The sequence below is a fragment of the Anser cygnoides genome, chromosome 1 (assembly GCF_040182565.1).
Source record: "Anser cygnoides isolate HZ-2024a breed goose chromosome 1, Taihu_goose_T2T_genome, whole genome shotgun sequence".
Taxonomy (NCBI): domain Eukaryota; kingdom Metazoa; phylum Chordata; class Aves; order Anseriformes; family Anatidae; genus Anser; species Anser cygnoides.
Window position 1 is genome coordinate 3,624,749 of NC_089873.1, and position 12,070 is coordinate 3,636,818.

At 44.6% G+C, this 12,070-nt stretch overlaps 1 protein-coding gene across 3 annotated transcripts in view; it reads right to left on the reverse strand.

Annotated features, from left to right (window-relative positions):
- Window positions 1–5,840: 5,840 nt before the first annotated feature.
- The window catches only part of MKLN1 (muskelin 1), a 94,236-nt gene continuing 88,006 nt past the window's right edge, over window positions 5,841–12,070 (reverse strand). For 2 of the 3 annotated variants that reach the window (XM_067001401.1, XM_048062481.2), the window contains 2 exons: window positions 8,022–8,076; window positions 5,841–6,157 (listed from right to left, as the gene is read on the reverse strand). In XM_067001401.1, the coding sequence (XP_066857502.1) occupies window positions 6,036–6,157; window positions 8,022–8,076 (177 nt within the window). In that variant the 3' untranslated portion in view covers window positions 5,841–6,035. The remainder of the gene's footprint in view (window positions 6,158–8,021; window positions 8,077–12,070) is intronic. The other variant, XM_067001431.1, reaches the window with a different exon arrangement.

The following is a 12,070-nucleotide window of genomic DNA, read 5'->3' on the forward strand; positions in this document are numbered from 1 at the left end:
AGATCCTTCCTGGCTGCTTCAGTGGCAAAACGAAGGAGCTTTGCAAAGGAAGCAGCTCGAGGATGGTGGTGCAGAAACCGGTGCCTCCTAACTGCCACCCAGCTCCAGCCTCCGTGAATTCTTCAGGAGATGCTTCATCCGCCTCATCCATGGACCTTAGGGGAATCCGGAGGCACAGACTGTTTGGGATGCAGTGAACAATCAGGTGGGAGAAAAGAGCGAACACCTTGAGGGGACCACGCTTTGCCCATTTTGCTGGACAGCAAACACACGAGTGAGATTTTCCTTTAAAGCAGCAGCAGAACCCAAAAGCTAACCCGGTAGAGCCAGTCTTCAGCTCTTCACTCACCACGCTTTTATTTTTTTTTTTCTTCTGGGAATGAACTGCAATGCCACGCTAGAGCTGGACACACCAACTCATTTCTGACAGCACTCAAATACGTGCACTTTGCAGGTCATCAGTAAGGGCTGTGCTGCCTTAGAGCAAACAGCTGGCGGCCAGGACAACACAAACCTTTGCCTCCACCAAGTATAAATTAAGATTTCAAGGTGCTGAAGTGATATGCTGACAGCTGCTGCAAGTCCGTGGCTATATCGGGAAGGAGAGCACTGAATTTGGGTCACAGCAAGTATTTGGAGCCCATCACACCGACAAATTGAGTTCAGATACGTGAAAGCAAAAGGGGACAGCAGCAACATGCTACCTTCGTGAACTGTGCTTGGGGAAGATGCTGACATGCATACCTCCAGTCCCAAGCCATACAGCTGGCATTATGCACAGCCCCATGACCACCATCCCCTCTTCAGAGGGTAACGTATATAACCAAGGCGTTCATAAATAGCCCCAAACTCCATCCAGTTCTCTGAGCTCTGCCACAACACCAAAAGATGCCCGCCTCCTGGCATCAACCATGACATTTTCTGGTGGAACCCTTTCAAACGCCAACAAACAAGTCGTTAACTGGCTCCGCAGCCACTCTGAAACTGGGTTTAGATGCTTTACCTACAGATAAAAGCACGTGGAGTCAATTTATCTAAGCACTGAGCCACGTACTATTGTACTGGTTCCAGTACAGTACACCGCTCATTCCACTCCGACTTCTCATTAAAATGGAAGTTTTCAGTAAAACAGGGGTTTTGCCCAGAAGTCATGACCACAACTTGAATTTCTAGCATGTTTTCCACGTCACAATACGATCAGGGCTACCATACCCAGAGGCATTTAAATACGCTAACGAGCTTCCAAAAGTACATTTATATTTTAACAATACTTACAGCTCATGTACTAATCTGCACGAAGAGCAAACGACATCGCTGTTGTTCTTAAACTCTCACAAAATAAGACATCTCCCAGTCATCACGTACACTCACTAGAATTGGCCAAGCTCATTTTTTGTCAGTGCTAATTTCTCCTTATCACAGCAGCAAAAAATTTATTTTAAAGTGGGCCCACCCCTGCTTCCGTGACAGCTCCAGCTACAAAACAGCACGAGCACTCCCAGAGACGTACATGAATTAGTTTTACCATCAGGGCTTCTCTTGACAATAGACAAATATTCTTCAACCCCAAGACAATCCTAACTAATAGGCTAAAATTCGAAGCATACACCAGGACTCGAGGTTTCACAAGACGTCTTCCCACTTCTAAATACAAAGGTATCGAACGGAAACATATCTGGGAACATGTATACAACATTTTTGCCATTTTCCTCAAAAGCAGCACAGCATTACATCGACAGAATTACGGCACGTAGGGAGATGTAGGAGCATCCAAGCCCAAGGTTGCTCAGAGCTAATCCACACTAAAAGTTTAACTCAAGGAGCTCTACAAAAGTCAGTCCTCCATCCTGAAAGGCACAGAATTACAGGTACCTGCCACCTCCCTGCCTTTAAAACAAGTGACATTAACACTTAACTTTTTTTAGAGTAAGAGCCAACGAAGACAAGATGATTCGAGTGTTTTCCAGAACCCGGCTCTGAATTTATCGCCCGTTGCCTGCAGCGTTCACAAGTGCAAGCTTCCACGGCAGGGCAAGATGGGCGTAGAGCGCTGCGACAAAGAAAACTCCCTTCTAAAAATGTGCACGCATCAGGAAAATGATTCAGAAACCAGCTGTTCCACAAAGCCCTGCGGAAAACACTCTTGCAGAGTAATTACTCTGCCGTGGAAGGAGTCTGTTCTGGAAGAAGCAGCTAATGGAGACCCTGGCACTTGTGGCTGCTTATTAAGGAAAAACAGAGATAAAGCTATCATCGTCCCTTGCCGCTAGCCCCATGCCTCTGAAATTCCCTGTACGGCTGCAGGTAGGTGGGTTTGAGTCGTTTACCAACAGACTCCTCCGTCATTAATTTTTTGGGCTGGACTGTTCTAATTAGTGAGCAAAAAAAAAAAATCAGCAATTTAATTTAGGCCCGTCACTGCAACCTTATTTCAGTACAAACTTGATGCAGGTAAGCTGCAGTATGTTTTACAGGAAAGTTCCCCTATTTCAGTCTAGCTGCTACAGCACAAGGCAAATACCTTCAAGAGAAAAATCTTTTAAATTGGGACTTCACAGCTCAGTTGGCCAAACCCTGCCCTTATTTTGAAAGGGGCAGAAAGTCCAAGCTCAGTCCTTGAGCTAGCACGTGCCTGTGTGCGCCCAGGGCAATCCTGGGCAAACAGAACCAAACCCCGATGATTATTTACGTGGCTGGGTATCACTGCCTAAATACACCTCTGGGATGCTGCCTGGAGAAAGGGCAAACTGGATTTTTCCAGGACAAAAGTTCTCCTTCCTCGTTACGCTCAGAAAAAAAGGAAGAATAATTACACTATAAACATTGTGTTTAAAAGAGCCAGAAAACTACAACTCATGTTATGGTAGAAGCTCTCCCTCCTGCAAGTCATTCTGGAAGAACCCTGTAGGACTTCTGCCTTGGGACTACCACGAGGGGCTGTATAAATATTAAGATATTCAATTTTGCCTAATCCGAGTGGCCAAAATCAAACCTGACGGGCTTTACTTCTCAAGGACAACATCACGGGTACAGATTCCCATAAAGAATACTTAAATGTTTTCCAAAAAGCTGATCCACAAAATAATGTTATAAGTTAATATATAATTTAAAGTATTGTAATGCAAAGATAATGCAGTGTTAAATCTACACACAAAGTCACCTCTTTATATAAGCTAAAGGCAAGTAGTGTGCTTGTCTTTATGTTAAGCAGCAGACTCTGCTACAGCCTGCACGCAGTAAGGGTGAGGCTTGAAAACGTCTCACGTACAGCTTGCATGTTTGTAACTGCATGCACTGTGCCGGGAAACATTTTCAGGTGGCTCTTTTCAGATTGAGCAGGTTTCTTTTCGGTTTGCACTTCAGCATTTCTCTAACGGTCACATGTAACGCTTTCCTGGATCACTACCAACATCTTTAAAGATCTGCGTGCAATTAAAATCAAACTCTCTGTTCCTGCTTGTTAATAACTGGCTTATTTTGAAAGGAAATTTATACTTCCCTGCTCAGAATTTTTTAACTGGTTTTAAGATCAGGTAGTGTAGCATATAGCAATGCAACGAAATAATTCGATTTAAGGACACGGAAACAAGAAACACCCTTGGCAAAGCCACAAGCAGCCTTCGCTTTGGATTAACTTCCCCGGCCACAGGGTGCCTCTGCTGCTCCACAAATACTCCGAAGCCGAGCAAATAGTTTCTGTTGGTTAATGACCAGCTGTAATCCATAAACTGTGCTCATGTGAGATGAAATCGATCGGCTCGGGATAAAGGTAGGTCAATATTTGATCATCCTGAAGTGCTCTCGTTAGCTAGGATTGCCTGCCCTACAGACGCAAGGCTCGCTTAGCTCGGACAAGGAATTCATCTACGCTACAGCACAGCGACCGAGCCAGTCTTTGCGTGCACCCCAATAAAGTGAGTTTTGATCGAATTTCTCTAACGCCAGCCAGCTCAGCGGCCACGCTATTCACACAGCCTTCAGCATTTCTCAACTTCCACCACCTATTTGCCATGGTTCCTCAATCCAGCTATTTTTATAGGCTCAGAGGTGCACGAATATAACTATGGGCTGCAGCATTTCAGCTGGTTGTATCAGGTGGGCTCAGCTCAACCTCGGTGGAAAACTCAATTTGGAAAACTCCCCCAGGGTTAGCACAACTGATAACTACATTCGTATCCCAAACTCTAACTAGTTAATAACAAAGCATCTGCAAACCTAGCACGTCGGAAAACCTTGCAGTGACCTAAAACTTTCCATGTCACCGGAAAAAAAAATCCCGTGTTTCAAAGAAACAATTTAATCAGATTTCACTTTATGCACTATGTACAGAGCGGATTCTTCCACAGACATCTGATTTGCCATCCACCGAAGTATACAATTTCTAAACAGCCTCAAGTTACAGGTTACTTAAAAGCATTGCATCTGTATAGCCCTCCCTGCAGACACAGCAAAGCCCAACCTCTATCGCATTTGTTCCCTTCCGGGTGATTAATCACTAGTATGGAGGTTTACAATTTATTTCTAATGCGCCAGACCTACGGAAGTCACACAAAGAACATGATAAAGAGGCAGTACAATGCAATCAAAGCAAGCAGACACTCGAGCTCTGAAAAAGACACTTCACTAACTCTTTATTTCAAGAGTCCAAATCGTCTTTGCACACACAAGACTTCCATCAAGTTCAACAGGAGCCGTGTAGCCATAGTGAGTGCAGCAATGATACCCTACCGGCATGAACATTTCTGGACATAAAAGCTTTGCAGTCACACAAATATTTACATCAGCCAGTTTGTACTGAATGCTTACTGACACTGAATGCAAGAAGTTGCTAATGCTGGGTACGCGCATCCTTCGTTCCACTTCATAGTGCAGCACCGAGCCCTTACCTTATTTATAAAGAAGGCTTTCAGCGAGGAAGAATATATTTTCTATACATATGCATCAGCTTGCTTTTGAAGAGGTTTATGCTAGAAAGGCCTCCCTCACGCTCAGACTGAGGTCTAAAATGCATTTAAAAGTGAGTACGCTGCACTACACAGAGAGGAGACAAGCTGTTTGGAGCAAACCTCTTTACATTTACACATCGACAAACGCACACAGAAGCATAAGGTGGATGTAAACGGAGACTATCTGCTTCAGAAATCCTACACCCAACCTGGGGTCGGGTTGCAGTGGTTGGGTGTGCGCGTGGAAGACCCAGTTCTGCAGAGCTCTGTGAGGACCTGCAAAGTTTCTCAGCAGGAGAGCACGGCAGCAAGAACAGAGAGATCCCTGAAATGGAGCCTGTGCAGACAACCCCAGCACTCCCATTTTCTGACAGTTTCTCCAGAGCTCCCAATTGTCTGTCAGGTCTAAGTGGAAAGCTCCAGAGAATGGAAGCTAGGCATTTAGGTATTTAGGTTTGAAATGGATATCAAATGCGATTTGACATTGCTGCCAGCCAGGATCTCAGACAAGGAGACAGACAATTTGTCACACATGCTCCCTTCACATGACACGCTGCGATTACAAGACTCGAGACACATACATTACTATTACCTCAACACACGCCAGTGTCCTGCTGCCAAGTTATTCAGCTGCTGAGAATGAAGTTGTAGGACAAAACAATATATCATGGCTAGCTACATGAGCAAAGAACCACCACCCCCTCTCCCATGAAACCCAAAATAAAACCCATCATCTTTAATTCCAGACAGCCCATGAATCTCAATTTTCCCCGACAGGCAAAAACAATCACTGCGTGATGGGGTTTTATTTTCTTCTCTTCCCCCCTCTTTTCTCCTTTCATTTGCTAACTCAAAAATTCAAAGTCAGAAAAAATATATGTATTTAGTCAGAAGTATGTCAGTTACATTTTTATTAACCTACTCCAAGGGAAAAGCTTCAGGGATTCACCATACAAGTATAAAACCCCTCTCAAACACCTAGGGGTTACTATATAACTTCATCCCAGCAGTCAATCAATGCAGTAAAAAAATTAAAATACTGAAAATGGATGCTTTTCCCCCTCTTCCATGTGTCCAGTGATTGCTCCGTTACAGCGTGATGAGGTCTACCAGGTTGCCTTTTGGAGGGGTCATGTTGTCCGGAAAGAAGTTGACTAGTGTATCAAACAGCTGAGTTCTCTGCGCGTAAGTGTGGTCGACGTCTGAAAATCCTGGGGGAGGAAGAGAATGGAAAACTCGTCAGCCCTCACTGCTTTAAATGCTCGGTTTAGCTGCAGGATACATCAGTTTTCAATTCTGGATGGCTGTTAACTATTCGCTGCTTCTGCTTTAACCCCTTTGCCCATGAATACATCGCTGTAGCCAACGATGAGCGTTAATTAACTGCTTTATTCCCCACTACAGCCCAGCTCACATCTGTAGCATCCTACAAACAAGGCCACCAGCTCCCCATCCCACCTACTACATGCCTACGCACACACAGCTCGTGTCACCCCAAGCCAACACCGAAATTAAAACTCCATAAAAAGCAATAAGCAAACGGCTGTCAGGCTCGTGGACGGTCCTGAAGAAATTGGGGAAGCGACAGTCCTCAGGGGACCGCTCTGATGTCCCAGAAAACAAGACCTCTGTAGCTATTTTTATTTGGTGCCTCGTTTCTTCTATCCCCAGGCTCTCCTCATTATCTCACGGCTGTCTTAGCCAGAACTGGTACTTGTGTTGCTTGCAGTTTTTCTCGAGACCAGCTCTGCTGATGGTAGGAGTCCCAAGTTAAGAGCTGTTATTTAATCCCTGGACTGCACTGAGGTCCCAGCCTGAGTCTTGGCACAGGGTCTTCGCCAACTCGTTTTGTGAAGTGCCTCCTCCCGACAGGGGAGGGTTTAGTCTACCGCAGCAGCATTGTTTATCCAAATCCCCATACTTAAACCATCAACAGCAAGAACAATAGAGCGGGCATGCAACGATTTCCTCTGCTTTGTATTTACTTAAATCACTGGTATCTCAGAAGAATGCTTTTTAATTCACTCTTCAGTTAATCAAAGTCAAGCAAGTTAATCAAATCAAGGAGGGCTTGGTTGTTTTATTTCAGCAGCACTACTTGATGTATGTGTCCTCCTATCTGTGAAGCCAATCTCTGACTACAGCATTGTACTATAAAACACAGCGGTGTTACTGCAGGATAAACTAATTCATCCTTCAGAGCACTTAGAAGTTGGGAGGGGAGGGCAAGCTTTCCTGAAACAAGTGCTGTCTTTCTTTAAAAATCTGTATTTTAAGAAATAGCAACAACTAGGTAACATCCTCCAAAGCACACAAACTCAGCAGAGCTTCCTCATCCAGCAGGGCAGACAGAGCAGTGGCTTTTTCCTTCCCTCAGTTCCTTAGATTGGGAATTATGTTTGTCAAAAAGTGAAGTCATCCACGCTCCTAGGAAGAGCTCCGTAAAGGGATGGCAACACAATCAAAAGAACGTGAATTATGCCAATAGTCTTCCTATAGCTTGCCCAGGATTAACATCTGAACCCTTGAGAAGAGTTAACTGGATAGAATAGCAAAACAAATTATGGCTTTGGCTCAGACCTCCTGTTTTCAGACCTACACGCCACTGCTGTCTTCAGTCTTGACATTCTGCCCAAAGAACTAGTTTTGCAAAGAACAGAGCGAACCAAACTACTCCAGGAATTGCAGCTATCCCAGCAAACAGAGCCGTAGCCATGCTGTGAGATTCCAAAGTGACATGACGGGAGTTACTTTATTCTGACCAAAGCTTCTGTTTATTTGGGTAACAGTAAAGCATCAGATGTAATAAGAGACACAAAATACTCCCCAGAGGCACGGATTTAAAACCACTGGTGACAGATGTTTTAAATATGGGCTCAAGGCATTGTACACTGGTCATTCTACTCCCTCTCAAATGCCTATAATGCGGCACTTCGCATAATCAAACCGAAAAGGGCTCACAATACTCCTAAGAACTGTAAGCTTTTGATATAAAAAAAACAGCAGAAATGAACAGTAATGATCTTTATGAGAGGGAACATATTTAGTATGATTCTTCTGCTACACAATACTCACCAAGAGTGGTGAAATCCGAGCCAGACTTAAATAACGCTGAGGCAAGAAGCTGAAACTGCAGAAGAGGAGGTGGAAGAAGAAAGAAGTGTTATTAACTGCATGGGAAAAAAACACCAAAAGATTCATAGCGGTACAGGTGGCTTTAGAATTACTGGGTTTTCTTTGCACAACCCTCAGAATTACTGTGACATGCATACAAATAACAGCAATGCTTTCATATGAGCAACACCGTTTGTCACCTCGGCAGCACAAGTTGGATGTTTTTTCCAAGAGGTCTTGCTTAGACCAGCATCAGTTCAATGAAAGGTACTTGACAAGAAGAGCGCTAACATTTATTTTTATATGTATTTTTAACATTTTTTTTTTTGCCTCTTTGGCAGATGTCAGAGCACAGAAGTCAGGTAAGCTCTTTCACGCAGCATTCCTAGAGATGAGTGTGGTGCAGTCTCTGCAAGGAAAGATTAGATGGCACAAAAACAGGTTAACTGCTCAAGTGCAGCATCAACTTCTTGAACACAGAGAAAGCTCTTAAACGGCGATAACCTTTCTGAATTGCCAGAGCAGCTCCCATCACAAGCTTGTTCGAGGCAAGGTCTTTTTAAGTTAAAAAAAGAAGAAAGTCCCTTGCTTGGGAACATCAGAATCAAGAGTGAAAGTGGTTTAAGTAACACCTTCACAGCTTTATTCTCCCCTAATGCCTTGCTGATAGACAGGCAGCACTAGCTTTCCTCCGCCCCCAGCTGCTGTTTGCAGTTCCTCGTGTCACAGCAAAGCCTAGCGCTTTGTCATGTTTCTTCCAAGAATTAGCCAATCCCTTAAAGGCCTGCAATCTTCTGTCTCCTGCCTGTGTGTCTTTACAGCGCACAGCCCAAGCAAAGGAGGCTAAAAACAGAAGAGAAGCAATGTTGAGGGAAGGGGCGGGGAGAACAGCCAGGAATTACATATCCATCATTGTAACTTCAATTTCAAGAAGAAATGGAACAGACGATGGAGAAGGTGACAAGTAGCAGCCAAAGCAGATTTGGCAACTACGGGTTGCATCACTTCCATCTAATTTCTTCTAGAGCAGGGCAGCAGGCCCTAGGGATGGGACTCGGACGTTTCCCATCTTGACTTCCATAGCACTTTGTATGCTTTTGTATGTTATTTATGGTAAATTAGCAAGGATTTGCTGAGATTAAGCTAGGACGGAGTGGCACATAGGTCAGATAACTTTACTGGGAGTTGCCATCAATGCTCTGACACCAAAACAGTGCCATGAACAGGCCAGTATCATCCTATTGCAAAAGTGACAAATACAGTAGGAAATGCATGAAAAGGAGTAGGTCTTCAAGTAAATCAAGTGCTCCTTCGGTTATCAAGGCTCCTGAGTTCTCATCCACAATAAGGCAACCACTTTTGGATGCCCTATATCAATTAGCAGCATGCAGGGAAAGCACTAGAAGAATCAAGTGGTTTGAGACTCAAGCTCTATTAATCAAGTTAAAAGGAGTCAGGGTTGCACAGCCTCCATGGAAGAATGTCCAAGGATGAAACAGCAACAAGTCACAGATGTGAAAGGCACCTACAAAAAGGTAAATCTACAACTAAGTGCAAGGAGACAAAAAAAAAAAATCAGTAAGATCAACTTCAGTATGACATCAAGAAAAAGAACAGCCTGAAGTAAGGCCTTCTTACTAGGGTGCTGGAATAAATTTGCAGGTTTTTGTGGAGGCTATTATCAGAGAAAGCAATCAATAGAGACATTTAAGAACAAGTTAGGAAGATACAGAATTGACAGACTGCAGAATAGGGGGAAGAGGTTGATTAAATACCCTCTTCAGTGAGGTCTGATTACATGAAATCAAAAGGGACTGCAACACTACACCAGTACTTCGCTGCTAGAGCAACTTGGCTCCACGTCAGTACCGTACGTAAACAGAAGCCCAGCCTAAACAGCTCCAAAATTCCCATAAAACCGGTGGCTTGAACCCGTGCTCCTTCTGACTGCGAGTGCCATGTCCTGGCCACCTTCCCCTCGGCACACAACCGCCTCAGGGGCCTGCTGCCAGCTGCCTGGTGACACGCTAAGCCAGCTCGGCGGGGACAGGGCAGATGCCACATGCTTTGAGGGGCTCCTTCCTCCCCCAGCAACCGCAGCCATCCTGCTGGAAACAGAACCAAGCCCTGCTTAGGGCCAGGCCTCAGGATGCCCAGCTTTAAGAGACCAAACAGTCGGATCCAGGTAGGAACTCGCTGAACTGGGACCAAAAATCAAACCTTCTGCCAAGTATTCCCGTCTCTTCACACCACGCGTGACCAATTTCCACTGCTACGAGTTCCTCTCCAGCTTTTTGGGGAAGGAATATCTTGCCTCCTTCCCTGATGCCGCTGCACTTCAGTTAACCTTGACTGGTGTGTTTTCATTTGCTTTAAAAGGGTGTTTTATGCATCATCTCACACTTTAAAAGCACTTTCGGATAGAAGAGTCAAGCACACAAGTTATGAACATCAATTACAGACAGCACTGATGCTTAAGCTGGCTCACTCTGCATTTGCATTACAATGTCAGCTAGCCCTGTGATGTTTTCCCAAAGGGCCCTTTCTTTTTTTTCCCCCATGCATAGTAGGGCTGTGGCTTACTCAAGACCAGGTCCCCTACACACTCTTCATAGCGTATATCTGATGCAGTTGGTTTTTTTTCCCCCCTTACAGCTCAAACTATGCTCTAAAGCCATTAATTTCTTCATTAGTTTTTTCTATTGTATTAACTTCTATCCTGCCAGATAGCACTCCAAGTTCTGATTCTTTCTGGGTCTGCTATGTGAAACTACCAGAATTTGATTTTTCAAAACATTTGGTATCAAACACCTTCCTCTGAATTCAGTCAGAGCCACAAGAGCAAAGCCCTGAGCAAACCACCCATCAGATCTCTCCCACCGGGTACCGGAATGAAAGACCCGATTAATGACCATCTAGGAAAAGCCATTTGTTTAACGTCACAAAGCATCTCTCTTACAGAGGCAGGACCAGAATTCAATTATCCAGCAGAAGCATCCAACTGCTTTCGTCACAATGCCACCCATTTTCTTCCGACAACCCCCTTGTCTCACTGGATTCAGCTACTCCAAATTAAGCCTCCATTCACAAGACAACAGCTCCCTTCCTTACACAATTAACTTCTCTCTCCGAGATCCAACCCACCTTCTGAGCTGAGACTATAGGGTTCCTTAGAGATAAACAGATCTGGTTAACTAACACAAGGTTCATCAACCACATTAAAGACAAATTAAGACAACACTGGTAATATTAATTCCAGCATTTTCCAACTTACAGCCTTCGTGTTTCCATTATTATTGTTCTTTTAGTGCTGCACATACTTTACCTTGGTTTCTACCTGAAGCAAAAAAAAAAACAATTCCACCGTGTGGCAACCCGTGCAGGTTTTAGCCTATTTGCTGTGCTGTTTGCACAAACAGACCCATTAACACCAAATAACTCCCGGCTGGGATACCTGGCGGGTTGCATGAATCAGACCTAATTCCTCCTCCCCAACGTCCGCGTGCTCTGAGCGCTCAGATCACAGCAGAAAGCAATTTTTCTCCGCTTTGACCCATTCTGTCGGGACGGTGCCTCGCAGTGCAGGCACAAAGAAGAAGCAAGAGGCTCGAATTCTTTGAGGATGGAGCCGTCACAAGCTGAAGTCTGGGAGGGCTGAACACTTTTTTCAAAGGCTCCTTGGCTCCAAAACCTCTGTTCCTGCAGCACTCAGACCCTGAGGCTTTACAAAGAATCACAGCAGGACACGAAGAACAGAAGCGTGCTTTTCTTAGCTCCTTCCTAGAACTATTTTTCCTATTTGGGCTTAAATTTTCCCAGAAATTTCAGTCTAACGCAGACCCAAACAATACTTTTGGGCTCCGCTGGCTTTATCTGGCAAGTTTATTAAAGAAAAGGTCTCAAGAATGGAAAGTATGAAGCAGCCTTGAACAGGGGCCTCCAGCCCAGACTACGAGCTAGTCAGGCCTCAAATTGGCCTCCAGGTCCTTGCTCCTTCTCCTCCCTTTCTC